The sequence below is a fragment of the Balaenoptera musculus genome, chromosome 1 (assembly GCF_009873245.2).
Source record: "Balaenoptera musculus isolate JJ_BM4_2016_0621 chromosome 1, mBalMus1.pri.v3, whole genome shotgun sequence".
NCBI lineage: Eukaryota > Metazoa > Chordata > Mammalia > Artiodactyla > Balaenopteridae > Balaenoptera > Balaenoptera musculus.
In genome coordinates, this window is record NC_045785.1 from 90,717,129 (window position 1) to 90,742,226 (window position 25,098).

The 25,098-nt window shown below is 31.1% G+C and overlaps 1 protein-coding gene across 1 annotated transcript in view; it reads right to left on the minus strand.

The window, feature by feature from the left end:
* Positions 1 to 25,098, minus strand: part of COL11A1 (collagen type XI alpha 1 chain) — a 208,150-nt gene that overhangs the window by 103,871 nt on the left and 79,181 nt on the right. The window contains exons 6-24 of the mRNA XM_036823722.1: positions 23,813 to 23,929; positions 23,116 to 23,205; positions 20,912 to 21,166; positions 20,119 to 20,181; positions 18,711 to 18,752; positions 17,688 to 17,750; positions 16,963 to 17,037; positions 14,009 to 14,092; positions 11,868 to 11,924; positions 8,467 to 8,520; positions 5,936 to 5,989; positions 5,764 to 5,817; positions 5,508 to 5,561; positions 4,238 to 4,291; positions 4,076 to 4,120; positions 2,840 to 2,893; positions 2,356 to 2,400; positions 2,051 to 2,104; positions 1,546 to 1,590 (exon numbers count right to left, since the gene is read on the minus strand). Coding sequence (XP_036679617.1) covers positions 1,546 to 1,590; positions 2,051 to 2,104; positions 2,356 to 2,400; positions 2,840 to 2,893; positions 4,076 to 4,120; positions 4,238 to 4,291; positions 5,508 to 5,561; positions 5,764 to 5,817; positions 5,936 to 5,989; positions 8,467 to 8,520; positions 11,868 to 11,924; positions 14,009 to 14,092; positions 16,963 to 17,037; positions 17,688 to 17,750; positions 18,711 to 18,752; positions 20,119 to 20,181; positions 20,912 to 21,166; positions 23,116 to 23,205; positions 23,813 to 23,929 — 1,359 coding nt within the window. The remainder of the gene's footprint in view (positions 1 to 1,545; positions 1,591 to 2,050; positions 2,105 to 2,355; positions 2,401 to 2,839; positions 2,894 to 4,075; positions 4,121 to 4,237; positions 4,292 to 5,507; positions 5,562 to 5,763; positions 5,818 to 5,935; positions 5,990 to 8,466; positions 8,521 to 11,867; positions 11,925 to 14,008; positions 14,093 to 16,962; positions 17,038 to 17,687; positions 17,751 to 18,710; positions 18,753 to 20,118; positions 20,182 to 20,911; positions 21,167 to 23,115; positions 23,206 to 23,812; positions 23,930 to 25,098) is intronic.

Consider the following 25,098-nt stretch of genomic DNA (forward strand, 5'->3'; position numbering starts at 1 on the left):
CTAATTCTTAACATTAATAATAAGTAACTTGGTAAGAATGTTACCAAAGGATTTGAATATATATTTTACCAAAGAATATATAGAAAAGGTCAATAAGCACATAAAAATATGCTCAGCATCACTAGTGATTAGGGAAATGCCAGTTAAAACCACAATAAGGTACTATTTCACACCAACCAAAATGACCATAATCAAAAAGAGAAGCAATATAAGTATTATTGAGAATCTAGAGAAACTAGAATCCTCATAAATTGTTGATAGGAAGGAAATATGGTATAACCACTTTGAAAAACAATTGGAAACTTCTTAAAATGTTAAATATAAATTTACCATATAACCCAGCAATTCCACTTCTAAGTACCTACCAAAAATAAATGAAAACATGTCTACACAAATTCCTTTTTACAAATATTCATAGCAGCACTATTCATAATAGCTGAAAAGTGTACATAACTCATATGTCCCTCAACTGCTGAATAAGTAAACAAAATGTGGTATATTCAATCAATGGAATACTATTTGGCAACAAAAAGGAGCAAAGTGCTGATATATGCTGCAATATGGATAAACCTCAAAAACATTATGCCAAATGAAGCCAGACACAAATGTCACATATTATATTCATTCATATGATTAAATTAAAATATTAATTTCATTCCTATATCTTGTTCACATGAGATGTTCAGATAAGGTAAATCTATAAAGATAGAAAGTAGATCAATGGTTGTCTAGGTTTGTGGGTGGAATGGGGAGTGCAAATTGACACAAGGTTTCTTTCTGGGGTGATATAAGTATTCTAAAAATGTGATTGTGGCACAACTCTATAAATTTACTAAAAATCATTGACTTGTACACTTAAAATGAGTAAATTTTTAGGGTATGAAATTAACCCCAAGAAAGTTGTTAATTTTTAAAAAATTGCATATTCATAGAAATCAACAAAAATAAGAAAAAAATTATATTAGAAAGAATTAGGTAACACTGTGCTGTAACTATAAGGGACAGGAAATATTACTTAGGGAATCTGTCAGAGGAGATAGGGACAAAAGACATCTCTTTAATTAAAAACTTATTCTTGTTTTGATCCAGACATTGAGTTATTAACAAGAACATCATTTGCCATTTATACACGAGAAATGGTGGCAATAATAACGTCACAATTTTCCCTTAATTAGACCTTGCTAAAAGCCTTTTGTCACAAGCAAACCTAATTACATTTTTTAAATAATGAGAAATAAAAGGAGAACCAAAATAAAGAGAAAACACTCACTCATATCAGTACGTTTCTGAAATTAATATAGCTGAGAATGTCACATTTGGAAGTTATCCAAATGGAAACTCTGTGAAATTTTATCATTTACAGTTCAGAGACATATGAATGACTGCTGCTCACCCTGTACTTTCATAATTTAACTCCAGATTAATTCTTTATATGCTGAGACATTTAAATATCTTATCAAAAACAGAAGGCAGGCCTTATACCTCCCTAAAGTTGACAACACAAGCTTGTTTACCAGACATTACTAGAACAACAGAATAACTTACTTTTTCACCAGGAGGACCAATTGGACCTTGTGGACCAGGAAGACCCTATTTTAAAAGAATTCATTTCGTATGTCAAGAATCACATCACAAGAATACACTTTTAAAATAGTAAATGATTAGCCCTCTATTTTACATGAAATGATTTATGAGAATCTATATATATATATATCCCCCCACATTCCCCAGAAAGTTTTGCAACACTATGAGGAGTTTTACATAAGCTACTCTTCTGGTGACGGATATGTAATGTGATCCTATTCAGAACCCTCCTGCAGGTGTCCTGGCATTCCATGAACACCGAACGACTCATTTTTCTCTTGGAAGAAAGAGGCCTCTGCAAATTTGCTCAAATTTTTTTTAACAAAAAAAAAAAAAAAATGATCTTCCTATATTCACAATAAAAACTCTTAGCCCTACATAGAAAATTCTGAGGCTGTCAATTTTCTTGTATAAAGATACCATCTTACCCCATTATCTCAAAAAAGCTGTGACAGTTTAGACTTACTTGAGGTCCTGGATTCCCTTGCTGACCTGGAGGTCCAGGCTCCCCCTGGGGACCCTGCCATAGGAAAATATAAAGAGTCTTAAATAAAACTATTTCACATAATAGGTTTTTTCTTCTCAATTGAAAAACAGTCCCCAAATCATGTTTCCCTATAGAGAATCTGGAAAATCTTGCAAAATATTAATGCTGGCAAAAGCACTTGGCAACACACTGTAAGAAATTTTAATTTTAGATTTAGCAACAAAAGTGGTTTGTTAGTACTTAGATTACAGAAACAAGTTATCTTATGGATATTTCCTACATACCATGTTCCCTTTTGGTCCTGGGGGTCCATCTACACCTGCGATACCCTTCAATGACGAAAAAAATATGCATGAGTGTTTACAAGTTCAGATGCTACAATGGAAAATTTAGAAGACTAACCTAAGAGCATGACACCCAGTAGCCTAGGTTGACTAAAAAATCATTTTAGAACTTAATGGAAATGAGGGAAAAAGCAAGGTCTATACTCTCCTCTCCATGCCCATGGAGACAACCTAACAGCATTTTCCACTGCGTGTTCAGAATTTGACATGAAACAATAAAATAGGTAAACTAAAAGGAAGAGAAAAGAAGCCAGTGGAGTGGGGTATGCTCAGTTAAACTGATAGGCAGCATCATTAGGCCTTAGAATATAACAGAGCAGTAAACCCTTGGCTGTCTACTGAAAGCTTTCACAGCCTCCTGGCTTTAAAAATTCTGGCAACAAGCTTTCCCTAAGAAATCTTGAATGTTTTCAACAATACATACAGGCTGTCCTGTAGGTCCTGGAGTTCCCCTTGGTCCTAGCAAACCTCGTGGACCCTAGGAGGAAAAGAAAAACACATTCTCATAAGAAATGCCTTCAAAACATGCCTCTTCCTTTAAATAAATTTTAATGTAATGTTTAGATTAAAATATCTGTTCATCTTCTTTTAATGGTGTTTAAAATGCCATTTTTATGTGACACAAATGTCTAGTGTTTATATTGATCCAAAAGCCAAGATGGATAAGAAAGTCTTTAATACAGCCATATCTTTGATTTTATAAATTTATATATGAATCACTTGGGAAATTTTAAAAATAGGAAATATTTTAATGCTTTAAATAAGTCACTTTTGTGTCATTTTTTTCCAATTTGAATAGCAACACTGAATCTTATTAAATCTTGTTATTTAATAAGATAGACTACACAAATAGAAGAGTCCTGATTCTCATTTATTTTACATTTAAGTAAATTCCATCTTGAAAGAATATTCTACTGAGAGAAAGAAACAAACAGCTGGATAACTATATTAGCAAGATTAGAGAAACCATTTGCTTGATTTTTAAAATTATTATGACAATTAATTTCTTTTTCTTCCCCCTCCTCCATTTGTTCCTCCTTCTTTTCCTTCTTTAGAAAAGTGAATACAATGATTTACTGTCATATTCACTTGAGCTACTATGCCTTTTAGTTGACAGGCTCTATAATGTGGCAAACTAGGACTAAAACTAGGAGGCCTGCTTCTAGTCTGGTTCTTTGATTAACTAGCTTTGGGTAAACCTTTCCAATTCAGTTTCCTCATTTGTAAAAATCACTGGAAAAAGGATATAATCTAGTAAATTTTATAGTTATATCTGGTATATACTAAGCACCTCATTTTTGTGTTTCTTCTGATAATAAGATTAATTTATCCTAAACACATAAATAGATTCTAGAGCTATTGATGATATAAAAACTGAAACAAAACAAAAAAACAGCAACAAAAACTAGGTAAGGTTTTTGCCTGACAAGATATTATATCCCACAATTTTTTCTCTTGATTTTCTAAGACTTTTTCTTTAACAAAAGAAGAGCTCTGAGTATCATTTTTAAATGTTTTTTCACATAACAATTACCTGCTTAGCTTAAGCAAGACGGCAATAGTCATCTGAGTTTATTATTGACTTTATATATGTTAACACCAATCACTATTCCTTCAAAACGGGGTATTATTTAAAAAGAAAAGAAAGAAAGTTGCTTACAGCTTCACCTGGAAGACCCCTTGGTCCTATTTCTCCATCTTCTCCCTGTCATGGACAAAATGAATGGGAGAGTGATGCAATCAGACAATGTAACATTTCAGCATGATTTTGTTCTATGTTTTAATTTTAAATATTTCTTAAAAGAAATGAAGTTTAATATACCCGCATTCCATCTTCGCCAGGAGGACCAGGAGGACCTTGGGGACCTCGTTCACCCTATTAAATAAATCCAAGTATAAGTAGAACACGAAATAAACTAGAATGTTTGTCTATCCTACAGCTATCCTACCAAATATAACGGAACATTTGCAGAAAAAACTTATGCTCTATTTTACCTCCTTAAAACACTTCAAAGATAAATCATAATTTTACATTAACTGGCATTATATATTAGTATGCTAGGAAAAATGTTCCCTCAATTTTGAAAACAAAAAGGTTTAAATGAAATTCCCAAATAATTTTCAGACATTTAATTATTACAAACTAAGAGAAAAGTATTCTGCTGAAAACTGTCTTAAACATGGATACATTTTGCTGATTTTTATTTAATTTACATTTTTTCTGCTTCTAAAATAATTCTTATTAAAACAGCACAGTTCTAGAAGACTAAAGAAGTTTTTGGATTTTTTAGAAAACAAAATTATATATTTTTCTCAACATGTGATAGGCACACACTAAATATCTTGCTAGACATTCATAGTGCTTTCTTTTCTTTATCTTTCTATTTTTTTTATATTCTCCAATTTCCTAATGGTTGTCCCATCTTCCTTCTTAACTTTTGGAGAAGAAAAATGTGAAGATCCAAAGCTGATCTTTTTTCGAAAGACCACATCTTTGCTTAATTTCCCACTAAAAATATTGACTGGATTGCCGTTCAACATTGTATTTTGTTTAGCCTTAGTGAATTATAAGCTCTTGCACCGGATTGCAAACTAATATTATCACAAAGAAGTAGCCTGTGGTGTCTCAATCTACTGGAGCCATCTAATTAGTATAATAAAATACAGTGCCCAGTATATTGTTATATTAATGACAAACTGCCTATAGATGTCCTCTTTTGAGTATATTTCCACAGACAAAATGTAAGAAGGAAATTGAGGCAATTATCAAAAAATTAGAGGCAAAAATTAAATCTCCACACTTGTTCTATAAATGTATTTTCCATATACATGTACATAAAGATTCCACCTCAACTTATGTTTGTGTAAAATGAGTATTTTAATGTCTAAAAGAAATTAAAGAACTTATATGAGTATCGCACATATAATTCTACTTATCTTTCTTCAAATATCTAGTAGATGTACTAATTTACATGAGTTCACAAATACTTAAATTAATTTTCTTCTTATATCTTAGTGTATCAATATTTCGTAGTATTCCTGTAATATCCCAATATAAAAAAGTATAAAATGTACAGAATGGTATATCTTACCCTGTGACCCTTGTCACCTGGCAGACCTGGAAGTCCATCAAATCCTCGATCCCCCTGTAAAATCACCATCATCATCATCATCAATCATCATCACCAGCATCACCATCATCATCACATTCCCAGCCTATTTCTGTACTGTAATTTGAGTGTGAAATATTCTTTCATATCAAGAAACTCTATTTTAAAATATAAAAATTTCAGGGGTGAACTGAGATACGAGATCTGAAAATACAAATGTATGAGATGAGCTCCCAACCTTGGCCCCAGGTTCTCCTGGCATTCCTCTTCCTCCATCAGCACCCGGACGACCCTGATAATACCGAGAACATGACTAAGCAAAAGGGATTCCAAATAGCACAGAATAAAAGAAAACAAAATAACTGATGGTTTCAGATGCCCTCAAAATGTACAATGAAAATTAACCATACCCTTTTTCCAGATTTTCCTATTGGACCAGGAGGACCTTGGACACCACGAGGGCCCTATACAAAACATCATAATTAATTAATTTTATAGAATTCCTGATCAATAAACTTAATCACATCAAGAGAAATGGCTTTAGAAATTTATATCTTCTTAGCTTTACCTTAATCATTTTAACACAAGAAAATTATTTCTTATGTAAAAGTCTAGATAGATAAAGCAAAAAGACAAGAGAATCGATTTTTCTAAATGGTTTCTTGCCAAAAAAGAGTCATGCTATTTTCTTAAGTTTATATAGACATGCGATTACATTTAAACAAAAGGCATATAAAGTGATATTTTAAGCTAAAAAAAATCCTCAATTGCTAAATATGTTATCAAAACCTTGCAGTTTTACAGTTCACTTGACTGAAAACACTTCCATTTTATTCCTCTTCTCTTTGCCTTCACCTTTCTCTTCATTTTTTGGAGATCTTATTCTAGATATTTATTCTTTTATTGCAGGTATCACATTGGATTATAATTGTCTTTTCTTCATAGTTGAATCTCCCATTAAATTGTTAACCACTGTGATTTTGGACTAAGTCTTTTTCTCCGTTATACTCCCATAATTTAGCACAGTGCCTGGTACATATTTCTTTCAATCATCTACAAAATCCTGGAGGATCACTTGGCAAACCTTAATTCAAATTATTGACTGGCACCATGCCATGTCAGATTAAAGATTCTCAATATCTTTCTTGAAGCAGTATAATACAATGTTATATCAATATACAATGTCTTATTTGTGAATTAATATATGTGTTTTTTAAAATAAAATTACACAGCTAATAATAGATCAAATATAGATCCAGTAAAAATAGTATATAGGCCTTTGTATTTAATTAACTATACCCCTCTTTAAGTTTAAACAATATGCATATAATGAGTGAGGTAGAAAATGTAACACATATTTGAAATTACAAATAATTCTTATGATTGCTGTGAAATGTTGATTATAGAAATATGAAATTAAGGTTGCCTAATAATTAGAGGTTAAAAGAATATAGCTTTTAAAAAAATATTGCAGGAAGAAAACTCTATCCTATACCCCATCTGGAAGGCAAGGAGCAATAATAACAGGACAAATCTTGTTAGTTTTTAATGAAAATGATCCTTCATTTGATATTGCATCTCATTGGAGTTAAGGAAAACGGCAAAGACCATGAAAACTACTGCAGAATGTTTTCAGATTCATCTATTTTGTCAAGAGGTGAGTCTGACCCAAAAGTTCATAAACTTTGCAAAAGACATATCAATATTTTTATGCAATTCTCAGTTAAGGTACAAATGTTTTCCATCTCTTTATGGCAACATTTAACAAGCACGACAAAGAAGGTTGCCACATTCCGTGTCACCCAAATATCTTTCTAAATTTGGGGGGGATTTTTTCTCATTTCAGAATAAACTGTGGTGCATCCAAACAGGGGAATATTATTCAGCAACAAAAAGGAATAAACTATTGATGCACTCATCAACTGCAACAAATCCCAAAGGCATTATGCTGAGTGAAAGAAACCAATCTCAAAGGTTACATAATGTATGATTTCATTTATGTAGTATTCTTGGAAACATGAAACTGTAGTGATGAAGAAAAGGTCAGTGCTTGTCAGGTATTAGGGGTACGAGGAAGTTGTGACTGTAAAGTGGAACCAAGAAATTGCTTGGGGTTACAGAACTGTTCTCTATCCTAACGACTGTGGTGGTGGTGACGAAGAATACATATAGGTGTTCACATTCAATACATTATAATATTGTTAAAATAAAACTAATTTTAAAAAAAGAAAAAATTTAGTTGGATGGCCACTTGAGAGCTCCTGTAGCCCAATCTGAGTTTATATGTATTGAGTATATCAGAAAGCATTTTTATTAAAAATGAATTTTAAAAATACATCACATTTTGCTTTTTCAGTTTTCTAGAATAAGTATAATTCATAATGTGCTTATAGTGAATGTCTCTATCTAGTTATTATCATTCAAGGAAAAATAATACTTTTAATTTGGCACCATGTAAATATAATGTAAGATCTTTTTAAGAATTTCAGGTCAGATGTTCTCAATTTCTCTTAATTTCCTCAGCTCTACAAAGGGCTTAAAATTAGCTTCTTTTAGGTATATTAAATATTCTTTCTGAGAGAACTTACTAGATTTTATTCTCCATGGGAAACATGTTAGGCTTGTGGCAGGGCCACTATAAATACAATTGTAATAGTGCTTCTCTGTTCTGTACGATCTCAAGCCAATTTAACGTTCTGAAGACCTATTACTATCAAGACTTTCCCATTCTAGCTTATTATCTTCTTTTAATATTGTTTAAATTAATAAAGTTATTGGCAGTCAACTGACCATTAGAGATGTTTCAATTAGAGAAGGTGATGTGAGCTTAAGGGTAATGTAAGTAATTTCTTTACTCATAAAACAGATGGCAGACACTTCAATTACCCTAATAGATAAGATAAAGTCAAAAATAAAATAAGTGTAATAGGTTAATTTTTACCTGAGGACCTGGATCACCCCTCTCACCTTTGGCCCCAGAGGAACCAGGCCCCCCCTGTAGAGAAAAGGTGAAGACATAATCATTTAATTTTGTAATTACCTAACCAGTTTTGCCCTACCATTTTCACTTGAAGTAATTAAACATTATTCAAAATACATTTCTTCAAATAGTATGATTTTATTAGTTAATACAACAAAATTTTCAAGTCCTCTGATTGAAATACATCTCTTCTCAGATTTTGACTGTATTCCAGTGTGTGAACTATATTTAAAAGTCTATATTTTACTGATAACTACACAGAAGCAAATTTCATGAAATCACATTGAAGTGTTCTTTAAAGTGTGTGCCATCAGAGCACTTACGATGATACACAGGCGTTATTTATCATTACACTGTGGTGGAGTACTAGAGGAAACACATTTTTACAGAATCGGGTACACATTGAATTCATTTATGAAACTTGGCAAATATTAATGCTGTTATACTCAGAAACTTCTCAGACACTGAATTCTATAGCAATAAAATGTCAAGAACAGATGCTATTGTTGTCATTATAATTGTCCTGAAATAATGTCAAAGCATTTTTTCCTAGATTTGTCTATTTTTCCTTAGGAGAATAAGTCCTTATGATAAACGCCTCTTCCAAATATTTACACAATCCACAAAGTGCAACAAAAGCCTGGCATAGTAACTGGAAAAAAATATAAAACCACTTTATAAAAGTGTTGTGAGTTTTAAAAAATAAATACTAGGCCATCCATCTTCCTAAAAAGCTTTAGAATACTAAAATTGAACATAGTGATAATAGTTACTTCATGCTGAAGAAGTATACTTTGTGTGTTTAAGAAGTTTCTGATTTATTTAAATCAATAGAGATTCAATTAAATACTGCATTGAATCAAAGTGCAAAAAGGTTAAAATTATGCTAAGCCTGAAAATGCTAGGTATCTAGAGCCTCCTGGTGGCTCCAAAGTAAAATAACTATTAATATGACTGCCAAAAAATATGGCAAGTCAAGTAACATGAATATTTCAATCCTGAAAATTACAAGAATGATGACTTTCAAGTGTCTAATTAAGAATTCTTGCAACTAAATTTCTTCAAGAGAGAAACTGGGGTTCCACATTAAATCAGATTATTCATAGAATTGAATGCAATTAAAGGACAGCCAATTTATTTTTAATTACTTTACTGTATTATATCTTCTGTATATAAGCACAACCTACTCAATAGATTATAATTACTTTGCCCAAACACTTATTCTAAAAATCGCCATGTAATAATTGACAGTAACAGAATAGGGTAAAGAACATTTTCTATGTTTCCTGCGTATTTTAAAATATAGATCTCTTTTAGTCTATAAAATCAATTGGAAACAAATAATTGAATAAAGGAATATTTCACTGAAAGAATGAACATATTTATGTATTAAAATATTGTTCTTTTTAAAATCTTAATATATAAAATACGTTTAGACACTAGAATTAAGATTTTTGAAAGTCTGTTATAATTTGATGTTTTGGAGCAAAGAATAATAGAAGAGAAAATGGTGAAAACAAACAATGTGATTTTTTTCTCTCAATACAAACCTTTAATATTTTAGGAAGCTAAAACTTTCTATAACAAAGACTTAAGTAGTAAAATCAATTAATCTTGGATATTACGTTGAGAATGGTAATGTAATAACATGGCTGTCAATGATTTCTCTTTGCCAACATGCTGTGAATGTCTGACCCTTAAGGACTGGTGAAAACAGGGACAGCTTAATGTAACAAGCTTTCATTGGCTCTGCTCATCGCTGTCCTTACCCTCTACAGATCCGCTAGACTTGTGTTTGTCAGGATGATAAGCAGGAAAATTCCTTTGGATGATAAGATTTTACAGATGCTAGGCTGATATTTTTAATTTAAGCAAAAGGCAGTGTTTCCCAAACACGCTTGACCGTAAGAATCAGCCTGCTGCACTCATTGAAAATATAGTTTGCCAGTTCTGACCCTGAATATGCATCATTAGAGTCTCAAGTTCAAGGCCCCAGGAACTTTCACTTTTGATAAAATATATGGGTAATTCTTCTGCCCCCAAATTTGTAAAACACTAGCATACTGCTGATTTTCCTCAGTCATGTAAATGTGTTATTATTAACAAGCAATTAAATATTAACTCTATTTCTGCCTTTATTAAATGACATGGAATCAATCATCTTCCCTACTATATTTTGAAAGGCAGAACAGTAAAACTACATGATAAATACATAATAATGCATTTAGAAACGTGTATAATTTAAATTCTGTGGAACATATTGCCAGAACACATGTTCCACATGAGCTCATATGATTGAGTGTGAAGCCCTTCAAGATATATAAAATGTTATAAAATTTCAAGACTGAAGAGAACCATAAATTTATGAAAAAGTAGATAACAAACTCTTGAATAAACTGAATGAAGAAAACTATTTTTCCTCCTAATAAGATCAGTAAAACAGATTAAATAATTAGAAAACTATTTAATTGATTCAAATTTGAATAAAAGTTTTACTGTGTCTACTAAGTAAACCAAAGATAAACTTTTAATGTTCAGAGTAATAATTTCTATAAATACCATTATTTCAATAAAACATTGTGAGCATATAAGATCATATTGAAAGTATACTACAGCTTTTTATATAAAAAAATACTTAAAATAGAAATTATTCCATTAATTTTAAAATCAATGTGAACTCAGGTTGGAATTCTACAATGTTCTTTTCTCTTAAGAAAAAAGTATGATTTAAAAAGAATCTTTGTTTTGTGTGTGTGTGAATTGCTACACTGCTTAGCATTTGGTAAGTTTCAAAATATTTTTAAAAATATATAGAATATTAGCTTGTCAGTAAGCTTGTAAGGAAAATAAAACACTTATTTTCCAAGAGTGTCTGAAAGACAGAATAATTTCTCTAATATCTGAAGCAGTTCATGGAATACTAGAGGCAACTTAAAGTTAAGCCTGCTTTCTCCTAAGATTATGGAAAAATTTTCATTGGCCTCAAATATTTTTTTCTTTTTTAATAAATTCTGTTTTACATAAAATTAACTCTCAAGAACTTACTGTACACTTGAACTTCAATAACTCAAACTATTATTCAAATAAATTATAGTTTGAAAAGTTAATAATTGGATATGTGATTCAATTATATTTTTCATTGTATTTATTTGATTTGAGAATTTTCCATTGTAACCTTTTCATTAAAATTTACTGAGGACTGAATTCAGAGAGATTTCTTAAATGGAAACAAAATCCAAGTATAAGTCGGTATATTTACCCTACTTTCACCAGCCAAAGATATGAAAACTGCCTGACCAAAGTTGCACAAGGAACTACTAATACAGGAATTTAAACATATATTATCTTTTTGGGTAACCTACCACAGGACCCGGTCTTCCAGTTAGACCCATTGGGCCAGGTGGACCTCTCAGAGCAATCTAGAAAATAAAATATAGCAAATTCAGGAATGCCTCCCTGGATGAGCATATTAAACCACAATATTCATTTGCACAAGTTACCCTTAAGTAGCAGCTCATCAACAGAGGTATAATAGCTACATAGTAGAAAGAGCACCTGATTACTGAAGAATCACAAGTTTTTAGAATGACAAATTGACCTAATAAGTATCAGACATTTTTTAAGCTGTTGTGACTTATATACAATCTTGTACCATATATATTATGATTTATTCAATGATAAAAGTTAAAATAGATTTTAACATCTAATAAGAAATTTAATATCTGATGATTTTCCTCCTCAAAAGTGCATTCAGAATATTGTGTAGGCTTCTCTTAAATATGTAGGTGCAATTCTCATTGACAATACTTTTAGATGTGAACAATTTGAAGTGCTTTAAGTAACAGTTTTCTAGCAGTATTTTAGGAAAAACTATGACAATTCAAGCCAGATAGTAAAAAGCAAAATTGATCAGAAAGTGCTTAGATAATATAGTTATTTTAACAATTCTCAAATTTAATGCTTTATAGAAAAATACATTTATTTGGTAGAATCATAGGCATGATAGACTGATTACATGCACTACTGACACTGAATATTAGAAATGTGAAATTAGCACTTGGAAAGCTGGAACAAGTAGAGTAAAAGGATAAATATTTGACAGATGTTAAATTAGTATGGTGCACTATTTTTTAATATTAGTGATTCCAAAAGATGAATATTTAGATTACCAAAACAGATATAAAAAATAATATTGTAATAGAAATAATGTAAAATCATATTAGAAAAGTGCATGAGATGAAAACAGTAGTATCTCCAAAATTTCACTACTGACTCACCATGAGATTTTTGACAATACACTTCTTAATCCTTGAGATTAAATATCTGAAAAATTGGAATTATAATGCTTGCTACCTATTTCCAAGTAGGTTAAAAGGACTAATAAAATTAGGAATTCAATAGCCTAATAAACTATTTAAGCTCAAATAATTACCTAAAATCTGTTCAAAGTAATAAAATTTATAAGTTGTAGGCATCATTAGTAAATCAATTTAAATATTTTTAGATTTGTATTATGCCAAGGTCTAATAAACAAATATTTAAGTTTTTCATTGTCTTTATAAATGATGTAACCAAACAATGGTATCTTTTCAGATTGATAGACTTACACTCTCAGATAATTTATGCACTCATAAATTTATGGTGATCAATAGTTATCACCAAAATGATTTATATCACTTAGGAAGCAGGTACCCGTATCCATGCCAACTATAAGCCCTTTATTTCCTTTTTCCTTGAAAAGAAAAAAAGACTATATTATGAATAAAAGTATTATATGACTCTCAACACTTTTCTGATCCATTCTTTTGATTTCCTTACTATATTTTAACTGCACTGGAGCTAACTTAAAAAACAAACAATTTTATATTATACAAGTATACAGATAGTGGAAAGCTTTTAGCTGACAAACAAATATGAACTAAATGGATTTGGTTTAAAATATAGATTACAATGATTCGAGCTTAGAATACATATTTGAAGGTTTCTTTCCTCCACAAGAATGCCTAAGAAATTTAATTTTCTGGATTATTTGGGATATCCTGAATAATCTATAAGATTGGGTGGAAAAATTATTTTAAACTTTATCCTCTTACTTTATTCATTAATCATTGACATATGCCTTAACAGGGAAAACTGGATGTGAAAGATAAAGGGTGATACATATAAATCCATCAGTACTCTTTGAAAAAAAATTAGAAAATTTGTGTATTATGGTCTGCATGTTTTTGCCAGAATTATGTATGGCAATACTGCAAGGATCAGTCATTTAAATTAAATATTAAATTAAAGAAAATATTCCTATTGGAAAAATAGATATTATCTTAGTATCTTCTCCATCTAAATTCAACATACTATTCAGAAGTATTTTGTTCATAATAGTAGCACCCTCCAGATACACACACACACACACACACACACACACACACACACACACACACTTTCTCTCTCTTGCATAATTTGGCACAGAATCAGGTTATGGAGCTACATGTTGATTCTTTCTTACCCGAGCCTGCTGAAGAATGGCCTGGGCCTGAGCTTCCTGAGCAGAGATGATTGGTCCTTTGGAACCATCGCCACCATAACGAAACTAAGAAAAGATAACATACAGAAGCTCAAAATCAGAATTTCTCAAATAGGTGCCTTAATTACTAGATTAAAAACTACTTACTTAAAATGGTGGGATTTTACAAAAGTCCAAGGTAACTCCATCATGAATCATGATACCTAGATTTTTAAAAAAATTTTCTTTCTGTCCATTATGGAAGTTTTCTAGACCATGATTTACCACTTGTAGAAGAGACTACAGACTCCTTTACAATTTTAAATTCCATAATTTTTGAAAACTCTGGAATAAGCTATCATCCATTTCTTTACCTGCACAAACGCTACCCGTTCTACTCACTCATTTGTAAAAATTCTAAATGCACTAAGTTCGGTAGTGTTATAGATCAACTGCTATTTTGTTGAGCAAAACTTCTGGAATCTCTGTGAACACAGAGGAAATCTTCCTTGAGATAGATTCAGTTTGTTTACCTTTTCTTAAGTAATTATACTAGGAAGCTGATCCTCTCTGTATCCCTCTATAAAATGCTAAAGCTCCTTTTTAATTTTAACTCAAAATGCAGCATGAATAAATTTCTATGTTATTATTACTTGAATCTTTATAACATTTAAACAAATACACTAATTTTTTCCACAAGAACTTGGGCAACTTTATTTAAAAAATTTTTTTTATTGAAGTATAGTTGATTTACAAAGTTGTGTTAGTTTCTGGTGTACAGCAAAGTGATTCAGTTATATATATATATATATATATATATATATATATATATATATATAATATATATATGTACTGAATATATGTGTATTATATTCTTTTTCATATTCTTTTCCATTATGGTTTATTATAAGATATTGAATATAGTTCTTTGTGCTATACAGAGGGACCTTGTTGTTTATCTATTTTATATTTAGTAGTTTGTATCTGCTAATCCCAAACTCCTAATTTATCCCTCCCCCCTCCCTTCCCCTTTGGTAAGCATAGATTTGTTTTCTAAGTCTGTGAGTCTGTTTCTATTTTGTAAATACGTTCATTTGTATCATATTTTATATTCCACATATAAGTGATATCATATGATATTTGTCTTTCTCTGTCTGACTTACTTCATCCAGTATGATAATCTCTAGTTTCATCCATGTTGCTGCAAATGACATAATTTCATTCTTTTTAATGGCTGAATAGTATCCCATTATATATATATATATATGGCACATCTTCTTTATCCATTCATCTGTCACTGGACCTTTAGGTTGCTTCCATGTCTTGGCTATTGTAAATAGAGCTGCTATGAACATTGGGTGCATGTATCTTTTCAAATTTGAGTATTCTGTGGATACATGCCCAGGAGTGGGACTGCTGGATCATATGTTAACTTTATTTTTAGTTTTTTGAGGAACCTCCATACTGTTTTCCATAGTAGCTGCATCAATTTACATTCCCACTAACAGTGTAGGAGGTTTCCCTTTTCTCCACACCCTCTGCAGCATTTATTATTTGTAGTCTTTTTAATGATGGCCATTCTGACTGGCGTGAGTTGATACCTCATTGTAGATTGGATTTACACTTCTCTAATAATTAGCAATGTTTAGCATCTCTTCTTGTGCCTATTGACCATCTGTATGTCTTCTTTGGAGAAATGTTTATTTAGGTCTTCTGCCCATTTTTTGATTGGTTTTTTTTTGTTTTTGTTGTTACTGAGCTGGATGAGATGTTTGTATATTTTGGAAATTAAGTCCTTGATGGTCGCATCTTTTGCAAGTATTTTCTCCCAGTCTGTTGGTTGTCTTTTTGTTTTGTTTATGGTTTCCTTTGCTGTGCAAAAGCTTATAAACTTGATTAGGTCCCATTTGTTTAGTTTTGCTTTTATTTCTAGTACCTTGGAAGACTGACCCAAGAAAACATTGCTATGATTTATGTCAAAGAATGTTTTGCCTATGTTCTCTTCTAGAAGTTTTATGGTGTCATGTCTTATATTTAAGTCTTTAAGCCATTTTGAGTTTATTTTTGTGTATGGTGTGAGGGTGTGTTCTAACTTCATTGATTTACATGGGGCTCTCCAACTTTCCCAACACCCCTTGCTAAAAAGATCATCTTTTCCCCATTGTATATTCTTGCCTCCTTTGTCAAAGATTAATTGACCATAGGTGTGTGGGTTTATTTCTGGGCTCTCTACTCTGTTCCATTGATCCATATGTCTGTTTTTGTGCCAATACCATGCTGCTTTGATTACCGTGGCTTTGTAATATTGTCTGAATTCTGGGAGGGTTATGCCTCCAGCTTTGTTCTTTTTCCTAAGGATTGCTTTGGCAATTCTGGGTCTTTTATGGTTCCATATACATTTTAGGATTTTTTGTTCTAGTTCTGTGAAAAATGTCAAGGTTAATTTGATAGAGGTTGCATTAAATCTAGATTGCTTTGGGTCGTATGGCCATTTTAACAATATTAATTTTTTTGGGCAACTTTAAAAAGCAATCTTAAGGTAAAACAAATAATTTTTGGACAATGAATAATAACACTATAGATATATCGTATTTAAAAAGTATTAGTTCCTGTCTATATGGTGGTAAATAGCATATTAACTTTATGTTAATACATGAAATGCATGTTACTCATATGACTCAGGATAAAGCACATGATTAAAAATATTAAGAAAATCCTCTAAGATTTGTTGTCAAAAAATATAATGAAATAATAAAGCCTTAGTTCTACTGCAGAAATAAATATTTACCAGAATTTTGTTTTAGCAAAATTTATCACAATTTCTAAAGGCTGCTTCATTTCAAGTATCTCTACCTCATACAATTGTTTTTTGATTGATCTATAATATGGTTCCGCAATATTTGTCAGCAGTAGGTTGACAAAACATTGGGTCATCTTTATAACTATAAAAAACATACCGGTAACACTAACATGGTACCAGGAGGACCAGGTAAACCATCAGCCCCTGGTAGACCAGGACGTCCTGGGGGACCCTAGGGAAGTAAATAAAATCATCAAAATTAATCAATAAACAAAATAATTAGAAACAGAATGACTTTGAGTACCATAAGTCTACATTATCTACTTTGTGTTTGTCCTCTACTCCTTGGTTAATCTCCTTTTAGTAAGTATACCTAGAGAGGATTGTATTTCATTGCAGTAGTTGTATATAATTTAAATAATGTACAAGTTTATTGGCTACTCAAGGAAGGAGAAAAAAAGGGATTTTACAAGAAGAGTTTCAATAGACTTAACGCAAATGGTCTATTTCACCATGTGACCCAGGATGTGATCTTCAAATTAGGATGCAACCTTATTAATTCATTCTATCAGTATTCAACTAGTCATGAGAGTTCCTGGTAAATATGTCTGAACTCAAAAGGAAGAACTTAATCTAATGTATTGGGTTCATATCAAAATGGAAATTGATTAAAAATAAAAAATTTTCTTACTAATTATAACATAGATAAATGCACATTCTTTCACCTCACTTTTAAACTTATAGTTAGAAAAGTTAAACAAAATTTTGCACAACACTGAATTCATATGTTATCCAAGTGAGAATAATATGTTAAACCTGTAGAATATATTTTAATTCTTTTCATATATGTTGCATTCTTTTGTTATGAGTCCCTTCACTTACCCTCTCGCCAGGGTCACCAGGGGGTCCAGTGGGGCCTTGTAGACCTGGAGGACCCATAATACCCTACAGAGAAATAAACCATGATTTGAGTTAGATTCCTGATTTCATTAGTATTCAGGCAAATTCATCCTACCAAAATCAAAGAAGAACTCGTATTCATAAATAAACACTCTTCTCCCAAACAATTGCCCTATTTATCTTCCCATAAAAAGAGAACATATAGGGACCACTTTGTAGCTAGCTCAACTCTTCCTCTACGAGGCTGCTCTCAGGGTAGAGACAGACATTCCAAGGAAGAACAGGAAAGGAAATCCTGCCAATGTACAGTCCCTGAGGTGGAAGTTGGTTCCCAGTTCTTACTGAAGAAATGTTATACTCATTCAATTAGACTGCAAAAATGTGACAGTGAAGTTGAAATGTAGAAATCATTTATATTCTTTATGGGTAAAAGTATTTAAAGGCATCAGTATAATATATTTATTTCACATGACAAGAATTTAATTAATTCCACAAAGGAAAGAAGATTTCTTACAAAGTCAGATCAGTACAACTACCTGACAATAAAGACACCCTGATGAGTAACATTAGCCTTATTAGGAAATGACAATGGAAGCTGATAGTCACTCCATTCAGAAGTACAGATAAGGCAGCTACAGTCCACTTAGAATTCTCAGCTCTATTCTTTGAGATATATCTATACCTTTAAAAAAAAAAAAAAGAGGGCTATTTTTTACTTTTATAACTTTCAGGCACAAAGTTGAAGATGAGATTAGAAAAGTCAGAGATATTTAAGCAACAAAAATATTTAAAACAAAATTTAATTTCATAGCTCTCAAAAGAATATCATTTGGATAGCCAAATCAGAAAGTGATTCAAGGCCACCGGGTCCTCTGACCAAGTATTTGCCTCTATAATTCAATACTCAAATTAGTCTAAAATGTATAAATTCAACAGTGTAATAGAAATCTTATATCTGATTATTAAAAAAATCAAGACAAAAATAATCTTAAAACATTTACATACCGCAGGTCCTGCTGGCCCTGGTGGTCCTTCAATAAGCATGCCCTACAGTTAAAAAAGATAGAGTCATTACTAGGGCAGTAACCCCTAACTTCTTATCTAATTGGCTCTTAGAAAGCACCACATCATTGCATTTTAAAAGGTAAATTATCTGTTCCTACATATAAAACAATTACAAGCATTTTTGCACAGGGAAGGGAGGAAATTAAAAATGATAGAAGACATAATCCCTGTCCTGAGAAAATCTGTGAACTAATTAGCAAGGAAATAAATATTCAGATAAGTAATATTACAAAGAGAATATGCTAAGTGCTCCCCAAAAGGGCAAAGACATTTAATCAAGTTTTCCCTAGCACCCAGAATAATGCTGGGCACAAAGCAAGAACCTGATAAATATTTGCTGTGTGAATGAAAGGATGGAAGAAAGTGGCACCTAAGCACTTTAACTCAGGGAAAGGGGAGAAAAGTCCATGTTAAAGAACTGGACATAAATATAAGTTCTTAAAAAGACAAGAGAATAGAATACTATTTCAGGATAAGAACCCAATTCTAGAAAGTTTATGATTCTACTGCTGAAAACTGTCTTGTCATTTAAAAAGTTGGATGTAAATTTTCATAACAAGGACAAATTTATTCAGAAAAAATATTTTTAAAGACTTTGGTGAGCATATGATGTGTTTTCTCAGATTTTGGAGTAATAAACAGACAACAATGTTCTTAGAGATGCATCTTTTTAATCTTTATCTCCTCCATCTTTTATAAAAATTTTATGTCCTTGCAGTTCCTGAAATGATTTTCATTAGCATGAGGCAAATAGTTAAACATACTTCCTTTAGTTCTAATGCAATACTTTTCCCAAATTGCTGATTAGGGAGAACAACAGTAAAATTGACTTCCAGTAAGAATTTGCTTCTTACCAATATCTTGAGTGGTAGTAACATTAATATAAATCTTCAAATCACTTTTGAAGTGATTTGAAGATTTTTTCCAATGGAAGAAAAGGAAACAAATTTTAAAAAGAACGTTTTCATATTATTACATGATGTGATTTGAATATGAAACAAATAAGTACTATGTCAAATAATATATTTCTAATAATGTTAAGTTATAGCAATTAGAGGAGAAAATCACTGGACTGGAAAATAGAAGAGGTAAAGTCTGGTCATATCTCAACCACCAAACATTTGAACCCTTTGGGTCTTAGGTTTCTTAGTTTTAAAATGAGAGAATTAGACTAAAACATTGTCGGTTAGTTTCAAATTCCAAAATTCTGTATCTCTATATTTTTTTGGTTTATTGAAATTCTACTTGCCAGAACTGGCCTTAATAACTCATTACTTGTGGCATTATAAACATATGGACATTAGAATTTTCAATGGTACTATTACAATGTATTCATACCAGTACTTACAGGTTCAACTACTGCTGGCTCTCCTTTCTGTCCTTTTTCTCCGTATGCACCATGGCCATTTATCTGTTGAGTGAAAAATTCAAGCAGCCTGTCTTTAAGTAAATAAGGCCATTTAAGTATTTTTAAAAGATCATTTAATCATCTAAGTGCATTTAAAACAATCTATTAAAATGTGTTTTTTAACATAGAAACCTATTAAAGTTTTAAATACTGAAAATATACAAAGGGAAACACAATGAACATTAATGCTAAATCTTGAATGAGATTGAACAATTGTTTCTTAAGGACATATTATAAAAAGATAAAGATATCTGTCGACCTCATTATTATTCCAAGGCACTAAGCAAAAAGTGTCATCAAATTAAATTCAACAAAATAGAGGTGGAGGGAAGAAATGGGTGAAGGGGTTCAAAAGGTTAAATAATAATAATTATAATGATAAAATGATAATTAATATGGTGCATTCCTGAGCATCACCAGAAAAGAAAAATAAATAAAACAGTCTAAAAATTAGAAAATAGTCTTAGTACCCAGAATGACAATGCCAAGAAAACTTGGATGCAACTCTATGAAAGATTATTCTTTCAAATGAAGACTCCAGTAGTGTGGCCTGAGATACAACTGCTGAAGATCCCCATGAGGAAGAATCTATCAAGGTATCCTAGTAGTGATAAATATTCATAATTTATATAAGAACATAACCTACATTTTAAACCTGAAAAGACATCAAGATGAACACGAAAATACTCCAGAAATAAGACATACATGGACACAGAGCAGAATACTGACTTACACTTGTTTCTGTGATATCTGTTTCTGCTGGAACACCTGGACCAAATTCTTCATTAGTGGGGCTTGTTGGTTTATCTTCATATTCTTTATAGTCATAAAAATCATATTCGCCTAAATCTCCATCTACCAGAAGATCAGAGTCCCTGCCGTCTATTTCTTTGTTTTCATATAGCATATCCTCAGAATTTTTCCTCTGGGAATCATAATCCTCTCCAGTTAGATATTCTTCAGTAAATACTTCTTCAACCGGATTTGGCTATTAATTTAAGTCGCAAGGAATTGGAGAACATGAAGTTTACTGTTAGTAAAGCAAGGTAAGCATTTGCAATTACAGTTTGATGGAATGTGACAGGAAGTGGTCTGAATACTACTCAAGCAAGTCTGAAAGCTGGGAAAGACAGCCTTTCAGCATTATTGAAAGAAATATTTTTGTACATTGGTATGTACAAGGAAATATTGCTTTCAAAGAACTTTTGCCAATAAACTGCAAATATTCACATAGATTCAACATGTGTATTTGCTTGTTCCATTGGAAAAAACTTGTTATGCAATTGATATTTACTTTATAGTTCGACTTGAATAATATATATATGTACATATAGAAAATATATAGTTAAAGCTTTGCTTAATTTTCAGATCTCACAGAACCTCATAATGAAATATAATTGCTACCAGAAAAGCCATGTAAGTTTGACTCTCAATCCAAAAAATAAAATATTAATGCCAATATTGAGATTTATCATTGCAATATTTATGCAGAGTATCTAGAATGTAGGGAAGTATTATATCACCAAAGAGTTCTTTACAGCAAATAAAATATAAATTAGAGTCCTCAGAATTTAATACAATAGAATATATCACTGTATAGTCTCATAAAGAGTATGAGACTATTCACTTAAAAGTAAAAATTATATCAAAAATACTATCTCAGAGATACAGAAAAATAAAGCTAGTATAATTTCCTTTTTTCATAAATAATTCCTCATTAATAGCATAAATCTTAATGATATTTATTAGGTAATTAGGGGCCATATGATTTTGACGAGGTTCAAATTAAATAATTTATCTTGCTACTTTTGAATTTCATAAATAACTTGTTTGCTATAGCATAGTGAATCTAGATGATAGAACAATATTGAATAATAAGTAGTGTTACATAAAGTCATGTGAATGAAAAATGTGGCTAAATGATTAATTTAGTGATTGTTAACTAAAATAAAATGTCCAATAACCATAATATTTTTATATTCTTAAACAATGAGTATATACTATCATTAGGGGGTGCATATCATCTGGGATCAGAATATTACTATGTTCATAGATCTGAGAAAAAGATGAATGAATTTGGGTATATAAATAAACATCTTGAATCAAGATAACCATTTTTGGAAAATGATTATTTTGGACTAGATGAAACTTGAAATCAGTTCTTACCCTAAAATGTTATTATTCTAAATTATGTGTTTGCATGTAAAGTCTCACTGAGTTAATTTGCCTCACTGGGACACATGTTATATAAATTTTTAATAACTAAAATGATTCAGGTATTCCTCATACCAGGTGACAGGAATTTAACAGTTAAATTGAATTGTATACTTATTTTTTCATAATCAGAATATATGCATAGTATGAAATTCAGGAATATTGTTCTATTTGTACCTGTATGTACTTAAACATTTTCATAGAAAGGACTGGGAAAGGTTAAGATATAATATTTTAACCATAATTAAGTCTGAAAATGCAAATAGCCATTAAAACCAACTAAGACTATATTTTCTCAAAATATTTGTGTCATAAAAATGCATGATTATTGGTCAGATGGAGTAAATTCTAATTGTATCATTTGATGATACAGTTGTTACTTTAGAGGATTCTCCTCCTCACAGAAGGGTCATGTTGTGAATACCCTTAATCACAACACTTTGAGAAGCTTGCTCAATCCCAGGAGGAATCAAGAAAATGATAGCAGCCAATTCAGTTTGATCAATTTAGCATTTGCATGAAGCAAAGAGTCATGCAAAACCTGAATTGACATTAATTTTAAATGAACTGTTTTTAGTAATAGTGAGCCAATTCTATTGTTTCTCTTACCTCAGTAAAAGAATAAAAATGTCAAACTTTTCAGAGGTTATAGATTCTTCCAGAGTGAAATATATCAAGAAATATTACACATTTTAAAAATTTAATGCTGTCTATGAGCATTACCTCATTTTGTCCAGATACACGCCTAGGAGCTTCTGTCTGGTAACTTTCTGTTCCATAGTTGTATTCTTGAAAATCATCAACAATATTTGCCTAATAGTAAATTCAAAAGAAAAGCAATTAGTAAAAATGTAAGGTAATCCAAAATCTATGGAAATCATGATTTAACTGGGGTATCGTATTAGCCAAATGAGTATTTATCTAGTTGGGTTAGGACAATGACTCATCATCAGAGATCTTCCAGCTTATCTAGGAGAGATCTTGATTGCTTTTTCTTTGCTACCTTTACCCCTATCTTGGCTTTTGCTGCCGCTTGATAACTTTTCTTCTTCTTGGTTGCAAATTTTTCAGATTTAGGGGGTGTAAACTTTTTGGACTTTTCCTTTGAGTTAGTGGCCACTGTCTTCGTCTTCATTTTGAAATTGAATTTCTTTTTCTGTAAAATGTGGTGAAAGATGGAATGGAAAACATAAATAAAATGAAAAGGGAAATAAAGAGCATGGATGAAAGGAAGGATAAGCAAAGCAAACCGGGCATCATTCCTTCAGGACAGCTACTGTCAAATAAAAATCACAGTTATCAGGTCATAGAAATCAGATGCATAAAAGGTTTATGATAAGTTTGAGGAAAAGTGGACATAAGGAACCACAGGATGACAAACAGCAGGACACCACACACAAAGGCGCTACTTTGCTTTTACCTCTGTTTGCGCTATTGTCTCCTCAGTTACAGTGGGAATTTCTGTTACACTTTCAGCCTCTTTATATTCTGCTTCCCCATACTCATAGTCATATTCCATTATATCCTCAGGTGCATACTACATCGCAAAGGAAAAAATATCAGGCAATTTTGTTAGTTGCAGGCAATACTATTAACAAAATGGTAATCATGTTCTTAACTTTTACCAGTAAGAGTTAAGAGACAAGGAAATACTGTTATTTAAATATTACTTCGGGTTACAAGAAGTAATACTGTCTTATACAGAGTATAATAACATAGTGGCAAAGCAGGTTTTCTAAGAGCAGAATAGTGGTTAGGATTGTGAGGAAATTAAAAGTTTAGAATATTAATTCAAACTTTTAATTGTTGAACATTAATTCAAACATAGCAATTACATACTTGGACATAGTTGTTAAATAGTCATGTTAATTTTAATTTGTAAAAATTGCTACATAAGGCTCCTTTATCTTACAACAATTTCAATGGGTACTTTTTTTTTCCATTAAACTACATGTTTAAAAATAAAAGTATGGAGAATAGTCTTCCCAAGTATGAAAGAATTTTCATATCTATTATGATATGGAAAGGGGAGAGGAACGAAAGGGAACAGAGTAACATGAAATGAGTCTATATTTTATTTGGAATACTGGAACTGATGGAAAAATACAGTCTAACGTTTATTCAGAAATAACTAATTTGCTATAGACTTATTTAAGATCAAAATGAGCACAGAATACTTGTGAACCAGTAAAAGATTCAAAATTAGATCTGTTTATAATTAATACATTTCAGTTTTACAAATACTGCATTTTTTCTATTGAAGAAAGAGCATAACACTTAGATACCTTAAACCATGTAAATGTAGCTCAAACTGAAAAATGGAATACTAGATTATTCTGTATTAAAAAAAAATTTAGGAGAAAGAGGTATGTTTCTCAGTAGAGGGATATGCAATACAATCCTTAATATTGAATGATGAGGAAAATAACATGCTTGCTCACCTTCAGAGCCAAACATCTCTATCAAAATTTTAATTTTTAAACACCAACATAGGTATTGTGAAACATATATTAATAATTGGTTTTAATTAAAATAACTGTAAATCCATTAAGATCATATATAACAAAAGATATTAAGCAGCAAACTCAACAAGCTAAAACTCATATATATTTATATATTATTTATAATATATATTTATGTATAGGTATATATATATTTATGTATATACATACATATATATTTATTATGTATAATATACATTTATGT